Source organism: Chaetodon trifascialis, chromosome 21 (genome assembly GCF_039877785.1).
Source record: "Chaetodon trifascialis isolate fChaTrf1 chromosome 21, fChaTrf1.hap1, whole genome shotgun sequence".
Taxonomy (NCBI): Eukaryota; Metazoa; Chordata; class Actinopteri; order Chaetodontiformes; family Chaetodontidae; genus Chaetodon; species Chaetodon trifascialis.
Genome location: NC_092076.1, coordinates 4343912 through 4360885, shown reverse-complemented (window position 1 = coordinate 4360885; position 16974 = coordinate 4343912). Strand labels below are relative to the sequence as shown.

The 16974-nt window shown below is 42.8% G+C and overlaps 3 protein-coding genes across 3 annotated transcripts; 1 reads left to right on the top strand and 2 right to left on the bottom strand.

Annotated features, from left to right (window-relative positions):
• Positions 1-1283: 1283 nt before the first annotated feature.
• On the bottom strand, positions 1284-6117 carry LOC139349942 (inactive all-trans-retinol 13,14-reductase). Its single transcript, XM_070991013.1, has 11 exons — positions 5961-6117; positions 4535-4717; positions 3991-4232; positions 3700-3895; positions 3334-3531; positions 3128-3247; positions 2878-3016; positions 2370-2479; positions 2092-2258; positions 1844-2003; positions 1284-1453 (listed from the first exon to the last, which is right to left on the bottom strand). Exons 1-11 carry the CDS (start codon positions 6115-6117, stop codon positions 1284-1286), a joined length of 1842 nt encoding a protein of 613 aa, XP_070847114.1.
• A 2297-nt stretch (positions 6118-8414) lies between these two features.
• On the bottom strand, positions 8415-9362 carry gngt2b (guanine nucleotide binding protein (G protein), gamma transducing activity polypeptide 2b). The gene is made up of 3 exons (XM_070990825.1): positions 9229-9362; positions 8929-9017; positions 8415-8784 (listed from the first exon to the last, which is right to left on the bottom strand). Exons 2-3 carry the CDS (start codon positions 9010-9012, stop codon positions 8656-8658), a joined length of 213 nt encoding a protein of 70 aa, XP_070846926.1. The 5' UTR covers positions 9013-9017; positions 9229-9362; the 3' UTR covers positions 8415-8655.
• Positions 9363-11768: 2406 nt separating this feature from the next.
• tmem101 (transmembrane protein 101) lies at positions 11769-15767 on the top strand. The gene is made up of 4 exons (XM_070990529.1): positions 11769-11960; positions 12918-13098; positions 13694-13840; positions 14283-15767. The coding sequence occupies exons 1-4, from the start codon at positions 11830-11832 to the stop codon at positions 14589-14591; spliced, it is 768 nt and encodes a 255-aa protein (XP_070846630.1). The 5' UTR covers positions 11769-11829; the 3' UTR covers positions 14592-15767.
• The last annotated feature ends 1207 nt before the right edge of the window (positions 15768-16974 follow it).

Below are 16974 nucleotides of genomic sequence, written 5' to 3'. Positions count from 1 at the left end.
TGGTAATTATATGTTATGGCCTACTGAACTTCTAACCAGGCAAAGTCAATATAATTAGCTCCTCTCCCTTCCATTTTGCTCCTCATTCCTTACTTTTGGCCTTTTTTATTCACAAGTATTGAAAGGAACATGGTAGCAGAAGCAACTTGCACGCCAGAGCTGCAGCAGCGGGGAGAGCTTTAGCTGGGTTTGTACAGCAGAGGGATGGATGTCAACAGAGCGAGAGAGGTAGCGGCATCCCACCGGCTGCCTGGACAGAGGGGGCATTCTTCTCCAAGGATCCCCTCGGTCGTCTCCTACAGACCACAGTTTGTCAGCCAATCTGCCCTCCGTTTACTGAGGAAATGTTCACTTAGTGTAGGAAGTCTGAGGTTTCCCCCCCACGTTTGATTTCAGCACTTACTCAAACAACACTGGGGTTATAAGTCAGGTCAGAACAACATAGGTGGGAACTAAGAAACCCAGGGGGGCTGCAATCTCAGTTCAACAGTAAGTGATATATAAACAATTTGCAAAAAATAGTACCCATTATACCTGATGCTAATATATTTACAGGTAATACTTGATGTGATCATGGGATCAAATCATATATATTCACATAGATCAACAGCAGTTTTAGCACATTGAAATTTTGAGTTTGGAGCATTTTTCAATTGGATTAATCAAGTTTATTGAGCATGCCATGATCTTTATGGGCTCACAGTCACAATAAGAAAAGCACTGCAAGTTTACTAGAATACAACAATTTTAAAGACACCCGATCCAAGTGATGCAGAGTTACAGTGGGGTATTAAATAGCAAATAAAATCATTTAGGTATAGCTTATTTAAGTCAAGATATGGCACGTTATGAACATTTAAACACCTGTGGTTACCTTCTCAGGCAAACCAGCACCAACCATCAAAACCTTTCCCAACCCCTTGTACACTGTTTATACTACTGTTAGTACAACATGGTAAATGAGTCGCTCCTTCATCCTAAATTTCATGAAAATCCTGTTGCAGTCTTATTTTCTGGCCTCCTGCTTGAATGAGTTAGTGGCGCCATGTTAAGTCTTAGCTTTAGCACAGCTTTAGCACAAACAGGACATAACATCCATTCCTTTTTACTGTCATAGAAGTGGAGTATTGTAGTTAGTATGTGTATACTTCATCATATTAGTATCCAGAATAGATGAGACTTGGTGGTGGTGTGTTCCTTAAGCTTCCCACAACAATCAAGGGTCCCTTTCAGCAGGTCTGTGCAGTGTCTCCATTGTCCTGCAGGGGAAGTAGAGAGCGCCCTCACTGCAGCTTCTTCTTAGCCAGCTCGGCCATCTCTCTGGCTTTCCTCCTCTTCAGCTTCTTCTTGAGGAGGAGCAAGTCAATGTAGACAATGTGATCCAACACCGCAGAGGCGCAGAGGAGTCCACCATGCAGAGCGCCCGCTATCCCACAGCTGAACACGTCTTGGCCTGGAACAGACAGACACAAACACATTGTACAACCTGCTGGATGAGACAAGACTACCTGGAGTCTGGATTCAAATTATCCTCATGTTTCCCTGCAGAGGATGTTTTCCTTCAAGCACTTTAATTCCCTTAGCGTTAAGACTTTCTCACAATTATTTTTAAATGTTTAAACAGTACCACTGGGAAAAAAAAACTGGCTGCTTTGGTATGGGTTAGGGTTAGGGCCAGAAACTCTCATATTTCAAAGTGTCGTCAGCCCCTCCGCATCAAATGAATCAATCTTAGGGCTTGTTGAGACATTTCTGTGCTGTGAAAACACTCAATCACAACACACCAAGAACTGACGGTGCTTCCAGAGAAACAGTAAACGCTTTAACAAAGTTTGTTTCATACCTGAGATGTAGAGGTTTTTGACGGGGGTGTTGCACCTGTTCCTTGCCACAGTCTCAGCCTGGAAACGCTCCAGGTTGTGCTCAGCAGAGTACATGGCTCCACGCTGGGCACCCAGGTAGTGCATGTTGGTCAGTGGGGTCGCCACATCCTGGAAAACCAACTGAAAAACAGGTCATACAAACATTACAGTGCAGTCTATGGTAAACCGTACTGTTACTTTAATGTACGTGCACAATGATGGCTCCTACCTTGTCTTTGATTTTAGGGAACAGAGTACAAGCCCAGTCAAAGAGGTTCTTAGCAAATCTCATTTTGTACTTGTAGTATTCATCACCCCTTTTGCGCACTGTAGTGTCCTTCCATTCCTCAAACCACTCATAGTTCACCATCGTCAGTATTGTCATGCAAGATTTTCCTGTGAGTGTGAAACACATCAGACATCACACCTGATCTGTATGGACTTCTGTTCTAGAAGAAGTCTCTATTCTTTTCAACAGTGTTACTGGCAACAGTAGAAAAGTAGTACCAGGGTGTCTTATTTTGGCTTCTGGGTCTTTGGAAGATGGCATTGTGATGAACATCATGGGAATATTATCCGGTGCTTCCTCTTTACTCAATGCAAAGAAGTCATCCATCCTAAAAAAAAAAAGAAAAACTTATGAAACTGTAAGATTTAGATTGTCATCCCTCACTTAGAGCCGTTGATGCATATAGCTGATCCTGTACTCCATCTAGAGGACAAACAAGGGAAGTCTAACTTACCTAACTTGTTAGTTGAATAACCTTTTTGTAAAGGGTAAATAAATGCTACATGTTTAGCTACACATTTTTTTTCCTTTTGGGAGAAATAAAAGCTGACCCACAAGAAAAATGATAAATGTTAATGTTCCTGGGAGCAGGCCTACCCTGAGAAGTTAGTTTTGTCTCTGTGAATTTAACACATTCCTACTTCTTATACAATAGGACCCCCTTGTGGTAACTGCATGCTACCTCTGCGTGTAGTGGCATGTATGATGAGGGCTCTGCATACTTACGACTTGTCCATATCATTGTTTTTGAACAGCCAGAAGTTGGTGGACTCGAGGCCCAGCTCCTCTTCAGTTCCATCAAAGCCAGAGAAGACCAAGAACGATCCTCTGCCATGTCTCATCATGTTCAGTCGCTCCTGAATATCTATAATATGGGAAAGTTTATCCTCAGCTTGAAGCTCCCTCTCTGTTTTGAGGCTAAAATTTGACATCATTCAGAATTCATGTATTTCGGGAAAAATGATCTGTTGATCACCTGGCCAGACTTTAATCTCAGGGGGTAGAAGTTTCTGGAAGGTGGTGAAGATGCCACAATTGGACACAACCACTGGTGCATGAACCTCCACCTCCTCCTGACCTTTCCTCACTTTGACACCTGTCACATGGCACAGAAAGGACGTCTTCAGTCAGTTACCTGTGACACCTTTAACAGGTGAAAAAGGAGCCGAAATCTTTTCTTACCGCAAGCCGCTCCCTTCTCATCAACCAGGATCTGGGAGACGGGGGCTCTGACCAGGCAGTTTCCTCCATATTTCTGAATGGTGCGGATGATGTGGAAGGCGATCTCACTGGCACCACCTTTAGGGTAGTAGGCACCTCGTTTGTAGTGATGAATCAGGAGGGCATTGATCAGAGCACTGGATTCCTTTGGAGGCACGCCTGAATATGCACAGAACATAGGCGTAATTATTCTTTTGTCTTGTTCAGGAACCGGCAACTGTTTCAGGTTTCGCGTTTTTTGGCTCTTTGCTGCAACAATTTGTGCCCCTGTCTCACTTCTAGACTGGAGGTTGGTTTTCTACTCTAGTGAGATTTTTGAGGACCCACCGTAGAAAAGATAAGAAAAGATGAGATGAAGGTCCTTGTTGCTTGTCAGGGTGTTCACCAAGTCTGTTGCACATGTTCCAGAGAGACGGAAGACCGAGGAGAGGAGGTTTCCGATGCCTGACTTCAGCAGGAACAAAGACACCCACTGTGGGATCAGTTTCAGGGTTGCCAGGTAGTGGGTCTTCTTAGCTGAGACCTGTTGGACAGGAGATGTTCAGGATAGTCAGAACTCATAGTTTTGTCGTGACGTTTTAGATGACTCTCTGAAATATGTCCATCAGTTACTGGTACCTTCATGATTTTGAAAAATGCCTTGATGGCCTCTGTGTCATCAGGGAATTGCTTCATCAGGTGGGCTTGCATCTCAGTCTTGCCGGAGAACATGGTGTACTCTCGTTTCTCGTCGCCCAGGCCAATCTGGATGGTGTCAAAATGTTGATTTAGCTGTTGGAACTCCAGCTGGCCCTCAGTGATCTGGTCGAAGGCAATGCGCAACAGACTGTTCTCATGGACCTGACCAATGTAGTGAAGCCCTGGAGGAGATGGACCGGGAACATTAACATGGGTCTACTGTCGGTTTTTCATGCATTCTTGATTTTGATGCATTCTCAAACATCACACCAGAGAGATGAATCATCTTCATGACCTCAGTTTGAAATACCCATGCACGTTGTTGTTCCTTTTGAGGTCACATTGCATAGAAATTAATACTTGACATGATTTCATGCAAGTCTTACAAACACGTGTCTTTGAAGTGTTTCTGCTGAAACATGCAGTCAGATAATCAAGTAGCAGCTTTTTTGCTAATAATGCATCAAATTACAAGTAGTCTTACCAACATCAAACTCAAAGCCCTTCTCTATGTAAGTGTGGCAGCAGCCTCCTGCCTGGTCATGTTGCTCCAGAACCAGGACTTTCTTCCCTGCTTTGGCCAGTGTGGCACCAGCTGTCAGCCCACCAATACCGCTCCCAATGACGATGACATCCAGGTTCTTGGGCACTTTGTCAAGGTTGAAACCTGGACAGAAACACACAGAGCTGACGTTAACGTGGTAAAATTTATCTTTCTAGTTCGGACAGATTTAGTAAAGATGCATTGTAAACGTTATCTCGAGTAAGTGCTGAAACTGAGGCATCAAAACGCGTTGCATAATTGGGTTGCTTAATAGTTTGAAGGTTGTATTGCACACTCTCCTGTCATAAATACATCTAATTAAGATTAAGCACACAGATGAAAAGCCGTGACAGTACTTCTCCTAATTTAGGCCAAACATAAACTTGACTTATGACACAGCAAACTAAACTAAAAGGTCATTTAGATAACTGTATCAGCACACCTCAGCAGATGTGAGAAGTAGATGTTGTACAGTTACAACATTAGTTGTATTTACAGTCCATCCCGTTCAATGATATATTTTATAGTCAACTATTATATACATTGAACTATTCTCTCTATCACTAGATTATCATTTATCGTTAGTGTCATTAAAGGCCGCATTGAGTGCTAGATCAAGGATAATAGTTTGTTTATTTTCATGGTCATAGTCATGGTCATATTAGAGCTGGCTAATTAGCTAATGTGATATCATGTTTGTTTAATTTATACAAAGATGGATGTGCAAAAACAACAGCTGCTAATTTCCTGAACATATTCGCAAAATAGAATAAAGCATAAGCAAAAATGAGCATATGTAGTTTCCAGTGGACCCTTTTCTCAGCAGAGGTTTTGACTTAAGTCTGTTCTGCGTTCGGCTTTCCACCTTAATTGAATGCATCAGTTATAGGACAGATTAAAATGTTTGCATTGAAAAAGATCTGTCATCAGATGATTGTTTTTTGGAAATCTTGCCTATTTACTGCAACACAAAATGCATACTGTATTTTAATTGTTGCATAATGAGTCCATTGCGATCTCACAATTATTTTTTTATTAAAAAAGAAAATCAGTTAAATTCTTCTAATTTTTTGTTTCTGATTTTTGATTTTTGGGGGGAGAATTGGTGCTTTGCTGGCTAGAGTGGTCCATTTTTGCTGTAAAAATATAGAAAACTGAAATTTACATTTAAGTGGACAATAAAGTCATACTGATATATTAATAAACCTCAGCAGTTGTAAGAACTACAGTTACAGCTTTGCAGCATTCAGACTAATATATTAATTAAATACTGTAATTATTTAATATATTGTTAAAAGCAGAGAGCTCATCAGGTTCAACTGGTAGAAAATACGCTTCCAAGCATTTTCAACTGCGGTAACTTTACCTTGCTTGATGACTTTGTCCCGCTTCTTCTGATCAAACTCTCGAGGTCCAGGTGGTCTCACCGACTCCAGGGAGAAAGGGCTCGGTTTCCCAAACAGGTACCAGTAAGTGCCAGCGGCCCATACAACCAACCAGACTAAGAAAATCAGGAGCCACATGGTGGAAACAGTCGCTGTTTCTGTGTCTGTGCTCAGTGTTGTTCTGCAGCAGTGCAGTGCGTTCACAGCTGCAGTGGCGGTTTTATTCTGAACGCTGCTCCTTTTTATCGTGTCGAGTGCCAAAGGTCTGGAGCAGAGGGCCAGCTAACACTGTTCATGTTACGACAGCAGTAAAGATAGAGTGATAAAAGACCCATTTTTCTTGCAATGTACAGATCACATTAACGGTGTCTCAATGACACACAGCTGCTCAGCACTCGTTAGGTGCACAGACAAAAGCAGCACATTAGTCTTTTTTTATCCCTGCATTCATTTTGCTTTATTTCATTCGCCCTTAAAGGAATTCCTCTAAGAGATGCGCTCTTCGACAAACATAAATCGTGCAAGGAATCTGTGTAATATTTGAAAGTCAGTGCTTTTAATGTAAATAAACATTTCTACTGCCTGCTCAGATATCTGAAATTAACAGTTACAACATTTAAGGCAGCAATTTATGACAAATTTGTAGGAAACTTACTTAGATTAGATTTATGTGCACAGTCGCTCTTATCTGATAAGACAATTAAGATAAAGAATACACTATGGACAAGTCAGCCTAGACTTTACACATGCGCTGTCCCGTATAGCTTTACAACAGTGCAGCTGAGTGAAATTAGTGAGTTTCAGCATTTCAAGTCCGATAAGAACAGTTGTTGTCCTTGAGAAATCACTTCATTGTACAAATTGCTGTTATAGCACTGCAAGTAGCTGCCCTGCGATATCCACAATATTTTATTCCTGAGGGATGATAGTGAACAGACATGTAACAGTAAATCCATGTTACATGATCTGTGTCATTTCCTGCAGTTTATGCATGGACTTTGTGCTCAAGCTGTATACCAGTTCAGCTGACTTTGAGCCACGGATGTAATCTAAAGCAAGAGATAGCATGAACAACAACAAGTTATGTTGGCTCCAATAAAATGGAAACGGAAACTTAAGATTGAGCTCCTTGTCAAGGTCCTGGCACACCTGAACTGAATGCAGCCATTTGTGATTTTATTGGTTACGCCTGTGTTTGACAGGTCAAGAGATTTATTGGTTTTCAATTTCTTGAATGATAAGATCGAACCAAAATGGTCTTATTTGAAGCTATAAGTTTCCTCTTTGCATAACATTATCCAACTCACAAACTAAAGGGGGTCAGAATCGATGCAGCAGAAATTGCGTCTTTTTTATTCCACACATTCCTCTTCTCAAAACCTGGGGCCGCAATTACCCACAATGCAACTTGGCCACCAACGGCTCAGTCAGACATTCAGGTGCGTTAATGCTAGTAGCAGCCAGTGTAGCCTCAAGCAGAGACGAGGAGGGCTTACAGAGGTCTGATAAGACCAGTCTTTCAGTCTTTGTAATTCAACACCCAGATTTGACTCAAGTGACATCACTTATGGCGATTTACCAGATTTCGCGCAGCTCCCTCTGGAGCCACAAAAGGGTTTGTACGAGCTAAAACCAATGAAGTTTCCCTTTAAGAAAGCGATTTTGCTCATCTCCAGAATCTCAGAAGCATAAAAAATGGTTCAAATATTTTTTTAATTACATATTTACAATCAGATTTATGACCTTCAGGGCTGACATGTAATCTGTCACTCACCAGCTCCGGTGTGACAGCATCCTTTCCCCTTTAGCTGAAGCAGGGAGTTGGTTTGGCCTCTGTGTTCAGCCAAGAAAACATTTCGAACTTGGCATCAAATACTGAGAAATCACCAAGTTCCTCTAAATGACAAGTGACCATAAATAGTTCAGGAAACAGGTTGATTTGTGTGAAGAAGGTGCTGATATGTTCTGCCATTTTTACAATCTTTGAAACTAAAGCCACGCTTCAAAAAGCTGTATTCATACTGATCGCCGCGTTTGCAAATGTTGGCCAAATGATTTGTATTTGTTGTTGCCCGCATTGAAATGACACTAATTGGATGGAGAGCTCGAAATGGAAGCCACTGGAATAAGCTTAAAGACTTTGACACAGGAAGCAGCTTTGTGTCAACAGGCCTGTGCGACCGACTGCGCTGCAGCAATGAAATCCTATTAAGAATTAGACTAAGTAGTAGCTGCACGCCCCCTGTGACTTTGCCCTGCTTTGTGCAGCAGCACGAGTGTCATGTTGAATTATGCTGAGTAGAGTCAGAGATACAAAACAATTCATAGTCAGCCCTACTGAATATTAACCAGCATGATACAATGAGATGAAAGTGCAATAGGAGTGCAACAACAGTGAGATATGCTAATGAGGACCAATAATGAGAGCAGCCAGGTCAGGTCAAAGCTTCGTACAGCTATTTTAATTTAATTACAAATTGATAAAGAAACATTTTAATATCAACAGGTAACACAGTAATCCAGTGATGGAAAAGGGTCTCTCCTGGTTAGAATACCTTTACAGATCTTAGTTTTTTTTTCTCCCTACTGTACATTTTATCCACAAGAGTTCTACAGGAACATCACAGCAACGTAACTGGCTCTCATAAAAAACACTTTTCCCTGGATGTCGCTGTGCTATGTTATTATACAGCCTCCCTTGTCTCCCTTGTAGGGGTTCTTGTCATCAGGAACGCCCTTAATCAGCGGGTCATTTGGTAACAGTCCCTCAACAAAAGCGATGGTCTCTGCACAGTTTGCACCCACCTGTTCAGAGGAAAGAGGAAAACAGATGTAAAACAGACAGTTTAGACTTGCTTGCTATGACACAGGCTAAAATTAATAATTTTAGATTGTTCACAACTGATGGCAAGAAAACAGGACTTTCTGTTTTAGAGGTAATTCACTTACAGGTGTCCTCGGTGTGCTAACTTCCTTCTTCAACTGTTCCAGCTCCATTTTCAGGATTTCCTTATCTGACATATCCCGAGCCATCCTGGCTGTAAGAGGAAACCAACATCAAGATGATGAAATGTCACAACCAACGTCTAAAAGCGATTCCTTCAAAGTCAAAGTGCTGTAACCTGCGCTCTCTTGAGATTTGTCTCATATTACAACTTGTCTTCAAATCATCCAGTTTCAAAAACCCTCACTGGACTAAACGAATGTAAATCCAGCACAGACTCATAAGGCTCAGTCATCAGTCTTTACCTGTTGAATGGCGGGATCCCCAACAAACAGAGAAAAAGTGTCGGCTCCTAAGAGCTCATTGACTGTATTCCTTCCTCTTGTCCGGTCGCTTCCTCACACTGACTGATCAGTGCTGGCCCACTGCTCTTCATCCCAGCTGATCCCTGCTGCTGGCTTTTGGGAGAGGTCGGCACAGGATTGGACCTGATGTCACCAATCCCCCGTGATGAGATTAAACAATCAGGAGTCCTGACCCCTGAACAGGAAGGAGGAAGGGAAGAGAACACAGATCCTTACAGATCTGATCTGCAGACGGCATGACTGAGAAAGTGAGACACTGAAATAGAAACGATCGACATGTGAACATCATGTCATCTGATGCTGCCTGTAAACTGCAAATACACCAAAATGCAAACAGTATAAGATGTGATGGGCTTCAGTATGTCAGCCACACGTGTGGTCAATGTGTTTACACAATATAAGTGCAGGAAGAGTAAAGAGGCCGAGTCTTCACCACTGATTTGATTATATACTTTAATCTTGCAGTCCATCCAATCAGTTGCTCTAAGTCTTGCAGCATCACTTCATTAAAAGTGTGGACACGTAGAGGGCTACATCCACCCAAGAAGCAACAGTGAGACTGCTGCTTTTGGGACTAAATTGGTTAATTTTTGCTCAAAGTGTCTTAACAGGCACCGCTTTGTTCCTGTTGTATCAATGCATAGGTACATATGTGCTCATTTAGTGATATTGCATTATAAATGTATTCTTTGAACATGGAGCTCGGGGGACTTTTCTTGTCGGCAGTTTGGTGATAAACACTGTCGCCTCACAAAAAGAAGGTCCTGAGTGTAAATCCACAGGCCTTTTTTGGCTCTTTTGTGTGGCGTTTCTACGGTTCTGATTCTAGATATGTTTTGACTTTGTGTTTACTGACAGCAGTCGTGTTCCTGAGCTCATGTAGTAATATCCTCTATGCAATCATGTGTTCACAAAGCGGTGAACCTCACTCTGTCCTCGTTTGTGAACGACTGAGCCTTTCCAGCATGCCCCTTTCATACCCAATCATCAGCTATCACCTGTTACCAATCAACCTCTTTACCTGTGGAATGTTCCAAACAGGTGTTTTTGGAGCGTTCCACATCTTTGCCAGTCTTTTGTTTCTCCTGTTTTTAAACTTTTTTTGAATTTGAGGTTGATTGTTCGCCATGTATCTGTGTGGATTTTCCGCCATAGTCCAAGGACTTCCAGGGTGGGTGAACTGGAAATTCTAAGGTGCCCATAGATGTAAATGGATGTGTGATTGGTTGTCCTTAGTGCTCCCCACCTCTCACCCAGTGTAATGGGATAGGCTCCAGCATCTGGCTCCCTGTGAGGCTGCACAGGAGAAGCAGTTGGAGTTAATTGTTGGGCTGAAAATGGGCTGAGAATGGGCCAATGTGAAGCATGTACATTCACGTTCAGTTAAAGGTTCTGTCCCACTACTCTGGACTAATAACCTCCAGCTGACATTTCATCTGAGACATGAGAGACTACTGATCCTTAACTAAACCTTCAGCGGGACTCACACTAAGCCATTTTCAGGATGTGGGTTAGTCTCATCCACTCAAGATTAACCCGAGACACGTCACTGTGCATGAACACCAGTGTGGAGTCGCTCCTGTCGTTATGAAGGCCCGGTGTGTCGCTGATGAAAAACTCCCCTCCCCACCCATCTGCCTCACTTTCACGCTTTGAATCACTTTCTCTGAGCAGACAGGATGTTTTGTTAAGAGTTTTTGAGGACTTAACTTCTGCACTGAAATGATTAATCAATTAGGCGATAAACAGAAAATTAATCCACAGCAGTTTTGACAAATGACTATTGACAAACTTTCTCTCTCTCCAGCCCCTAAAACATTGGATTTTAGTAATTTCAGTGTTATTATTATTGTATATTGGATATCTTTTTGGTTTGGGGCTGTTGGTCAGACAAAACAAAGAAAGTGAAGATTTCTCCTTGGGCTCCAGGGAGAGGACACTGCGGTGTCCTTGATATTGTTTTGAGGATTTTCTGGGTTTCAGTGACCTGAGGGCTTTACAGTCTTCAGTTCTTTTTACTAGCATTAGAAATGGCTTCTCTTTTTGTTGTTGCTCTGCATGCTTATGAATGTAATAACTTTTGTCTTAATCTTATACTATTATGTTCGATTATTTTTTTCCTGTTTAAAACAATGTCTAACGCCCTTGTTATGGGCATTTTCTTATAGGCTAAACTATTAACTGTTAATTACGCGTTAGAAAAAAATAAGGTCACGCAGCCACGTATACTTTTTCCTTCTTTTGAACTTAAAGTTTTTGTAATGATCGGTATCCTCCTCTAGGTGGCGACCTCGAACTTTTTATCCTTTCCCCTACTGCCATGAACGAGTCTGCCCCGCCCATTTCCTTCTATCGACCAATAGGAGGGCGTTTCTTTGCTAAACCTGAAATATTTTTCAAAATAAGAGCATCACTGTTTGAATGTCATAATCCTCCTCTACAGAAATAAGATGCTTGCTTTTATTTCGACAGGTGTCTGTATTTTTGCAGGAAGTCACTCGAATATCTGCGCTGTCGTTCGAGTGTAGTCGTGCAGCGACAATGGCAGCTCCCAGTAGGAAACAGACGTTAAGATTTCTCAGTCAGTTTGGAGCCTTTATTCTAACCCGGTTCGGATTTTGGAACTGCTTCAGCATGTTGATGCTGTTTGCGGAACGAGCGGACTCCAAAAGGTAAAAAGCTTGAGCTAAGGAGGCGCTGTGAAGTAGCTAACATTAGCTAACGGCTATCTAAGTCAGCGTTTAACGTTTACAAATACAGTCTTCATTATCAAGATAATTATCAGAGCATTATGGAGGTTAGTTGGGCGGATGTTGCCTTTAATACTGAACAATATGCGTGTTAGCTGACTCTTTCGTGTGTTCTTCTGTTGAAGTGAAAACATGCCAAGCTAGCTAACGGGCTGCGTTTCAGAAAGTCGACACAGCCTCAAGCTAACTGGTAGCCATATGGAGTTGTTTAAGATGAAACGACGGCTCATATTTAGCCTGCTCTGTAATCTTCGGTCTGACAGGGGGTAGGCAGTAATTATTTGTGGTAGTAATGGTGGTTTTAACCTCGTATGTACACTGGGCGTGTATTGTTTCAGTGTGCGGTGGGTTGGTCTTGCTTAGACAACCACACCCCTCTGAATTATCGTGTAATTAGAGCAACCTGAAGGGAAATGTGTAAGTTTCAGCCTCTGTCATGCCTGCCTCTCCTCAGCTGGTTATTTTTTCTTCTCAGTCTCCTTTAAAGCAAGATATTTTAGTTAATGTGCTGACAGACTCTCACTAGGCCTGTTTGAATGACCCTTGATTAATAATTAGGTCGTTTTACTTGAAGCTTCATGAATGTCAGTGGTTGCTTGTGGTTTTCCTCTCTACACCATTACACACAGTAGCCTCCTTTAGAGTTTTGACTGCTGTCCAGCTGTTTCAGGAGGCATCATTAGTGTTGACTGATGTGGAGGGAAATAAACACACATTTACTTGATCTTTTTACTGAAGTTGAAATTGGATTTGTTGGTTTCAATGCCCATGTCTCTCTGCAGTGCAGTTATATATAAATACACATGCAATGAAGTATGAGATTAACAGTTAAGTTTAGCAGTATGATTTGAAGCCCTTTTGATTCGTTGTCACCTGCAGGAAGCCGGACATCCATGTACCGTACCTGTACGTGGACATGGGGGCCGCCGTGCTCTGCGCCAGCTTCATGTCGTTTGGGGTGAAGAGGAGGTGGTTTGCGATGGCCGCCGCCGTTCAGCTGGCCGTCAGCACTTACGCGTCGTATATTGGAGAACAGGTGTACTATGGAGACTGGCTTAAGGTGAGTCACCTTCTGTTGTTTACGGTAACAAAGCCGCATTAGTCATCATCAGCAGATTCACTGCGACTTCCTGTTCCATCAGCATCGCTGTTGTCAGGATTTTTGAGGTCGGCTTTACCTCGTCAGACGAGTTTAAAGCAGTATCAGGGTTTTAGAGCGGGCAGCCTGAGGATTAACTGATAAAATGAAGGGAATATTCTTCTTAATGTTTCAGCAAATGACAAATATACGTGTATTTTAGGCCATTTGACATAAACTGTCAACATCATCACCACATGGGTAATGTTTTTTCGTTGTAATTCAAGTTGACCTGCTTTTAAATAACATTTCTGTTTACGACGTCGTCATATTTCTGATGCAGTCTTACAGTCCGCCTGCTGATGTCTATCAGAGGTCAAACTGCCTCAACAGTTGGATGTATGCCAGATCCAGAAGCACATGTGAAAGTGGCCCAGATCAGTGTTCAGTTATTAAAAACAGATCTGTGTCACACACAAGGATAAAAATGGATCTGGGCCACCACTAGAAGCCTGAAAGTCGATTGTTTCATCGGAGGTCGACATCGTCACACAGCCTGAACTTTGCTGTCCTGCAGGTACGAATGTACTCCAGAGCGCTGGCCATTATCGGAGGCTTCCTGGTGCTGGCCAGCGGGGCGGGGGAGGTGTACAGACAGAAGGCCCGCAGCAGATCCCTGCAGTCCACTGGGCAGGTTTTCCTGGGAGTCTACCTCATCTGCATGGTAAGACCTGTGTCAGTTGTAAGGATGATTTGCATGTGGATGAGCTCAGTGATCAAATGTGACACTTCACAGCAGGCAGGGTCACAGAATACATTTCTTTACTGACTGAGGCTCTTATCCAAAGTGTCACATGCTGCTTTTTCTGTTTCACATCATTGTAAACTGAATGTCTAATATTTAAAGATGTCCCTCAGGCTCTGAGAAACTGAAGCTCATTTCTCATGTCCTGAAATTTACTTGTTAAAGTCTTGTTAGTTTGGATTCACGGTTCCTCTTCTTCTTCTAGAAACCAGAAATCAATACGTGCAAACCAAATAATTCTTATTTCTACGAGTAAAACTTTATATGTGCATGTGTGAAATGAATCCCACCTTTAAGAGTTTCTTCACAACAGAGTGTGAAAGTCGTTTTAAAAAGTGCAGTACCTCTCTCCCTCCACTAGGTGTACTCCCTCCAGCACAGCAAAGAGGACCGACAGGCCTACCTGAACCACATCGTGGGCGGAGAGATCACCCTGATGCTGCTGGAGGTGCTGTTCGGGGTGCTGGCGCTGGCCTTCCTCTCCGGCTGTTACATCCGTCTGGCCGCGCAGATCCTGGCCACCGTCCTGCCGCTGGTCATCCTGCTCATCGACGGCAACCTGGGCTACTGGCACCACACGCGCAAGGTGGAGTTCTGGAACCAGATGAAGCTGATTGGACACAACGTGGGCATCTTCGGCGCCGTGCTGATCCTGGCCACCGACGGCTGAGCCCCCGGGCTCTGCAGACCGAGGCGTCTGTGCAGGATCTTTATGTCACGGCCCGCCGCCACTCAGCGACCTCTCAGGGTTCAAACACTCCACGCTCAGACTGTTGATTGTTGATGTGAGCAGCGTCGACTGTCTTCCAGCTGGTAACTTTGCTTTACGAGAGAAAGAGAAAGAGGAGCTTGATTTTTTTTTTTCTGATTTAATAATTTATTCAGATTCGTTTTTACTTTTGTCTCTGTAACGCTCTGAAACACGACACTGAGTGTTAGCACTGTGCATGGACAGGGAAACGCCTTTCACTCCAGAGGTGTCTGCTGGCTCGATGATGTTTTACAGTAAAGGGAAACTTAAACTTGAACGTCTGCTGAACTCTGGGAGCGTTACCGTTCTGGCCTTTTTTAATAAAGACTTTTGTTGCTTTTGACTTGCGTTCATGTGAATTTCGTTGAGTTGAATAATGAGCTTTTGTATCTCCTGTGTAAATACTGATCACATTTTATATGAAATGACTTCATTTAGTTGAAGGATATGATCCATGTTTGAGTATTTTGGTCATTAAAATGGATTTGGCTCACTGAACTGTAATTATACTGTAATAACTGATTACTTTGATCTCTCTGATGCTTTGTGTTTCCATGAGATGAACAGTGTTGCACAGGATGAACGGCTGAATGTAATTTAATTAAACGGGATTCATAAATCAGATCTGTGATTAAACACTGAGTCGCCAGTTTATTAGGTACACCTCTCTAAAACGAGCACAGTCCTGCAGGATGTAGTCTGGTGATGTTAAACTCGTTCATATATAAGCCTCGTTCATATAAACGAGGTGGACAAAATATTAGAGACACTTCAGCATGAAACAAAGCGATTGTACAACACCACAAACTGCAGCCTCCAAAATGATGGTAACGTCGAATCGACACCTCTGGAACAAAAACTGAGCGTTGTAACCTTCATTAAGGGCGAGTTTATCACAGGAATGCAGCGTTAGACTGGATTATCTGAGTAGATTTGCCTCTAAAGGAGACACTTCATTCACCTTTGAGGTTATTTTATAATACTGACGAGTCAGAATTGTCTTATTTTTGCAGGTGTTTCTCTTTGGCTTTTCCACTGTTTCAGTGTGGATGTTAAATAAAGATGTTTTTTCTCAATGAACTTCTTTCAGCCTGTCTGACTGGTCAGTTTTTCTTTTTAGAGCAGTGAAATTACATTAAATTAAAGGTTCAGCAAAATGTCCATTTTCAGAATTAATAATCAATAATCAGTGGTGGAAAGGAAGCATGTATATTTACTCAGTTACTGTACTTAAGTACAATTTTAAGCTACTTGTACTCTGAGTATTTCCATTTTTCTGCTACTTATAGTTTGTACTTTTCCACATTTCAGAGGTAAATATTGTACTTTTTATCCACTACATTTATTTCAAAGCTTTCATTTCTAGTTTGCAGATTCAGATTATTAATAAATTAGCTCCATATTTACCTGCTGCAACATTAAAGAGACACAGTAACATCAGTAATGATCAATAATCCAATAATATAATGAAATCGGAAATGGGTCGTGACTCTGCATACGTTTACTTTTGGTACTTAAAGTATATTTTGATATTTATGTTCTTTTACTCAATTGAAATTTTGATTGCAGGACTTTTACTTGCAGCAGAGTATTTCTATACTGTGGTACTAGTACTTTTACTTGATTTAAAAGTTCTGAGTGGTTCTTCCAACAGGACTGGATTTGTGTTTCTGGCCTCTCCGGCTCTTCATCACTGACCTTTTGCTCGTTCTTCCGGTTGTGCTCCGCGTTGACCAGCGCGCCAATCACAGCGAGCGTCGCGGTGACGGTGATGACGCGCATGGACGCTATCGTTCACACGCGGATGGTGAGCACGCTGGATCTTACCGAAGACGGTGCAGGTCCGGGGGTTGCAGGACATCTGGAGGTGGGTGGTGGTGGTCTGGAGCTTCAGGCAGCTGCTGTACCGGTGTCCCCGCAGACCGAGCGGCGTTAGGCTCCGCAGAGGAGCCGCACATTCAGTCTCTGCTGCCTGCTCAACAGGCCGCCGAAAGCCCCACATCCAGCGTCCGGAAGCGGCTGTAGCTGAGGTCCAGTTGCCCCAGGAGTCCAGGTGCTGCAGCAGGCTGTGGCCCAGGCGGAGCTCCTGGAGGCCGGACAGACTCTGAGAGAAGCCCCGCAGGATCCAGCTCAGCTCAGGTCCAGTTCGTCCAGCAGCGCCGACAGAGAGCGAGAGGAAGCGGACAGACAGCAGACGTCAGCTGGAGAGTAACTGTTACATGCACGAGGAGAATATTACACCTTTTACTCCATTACATGTATTATAGAGCTGAAACAGCTCATCAATCAGTCCATAAAAAAG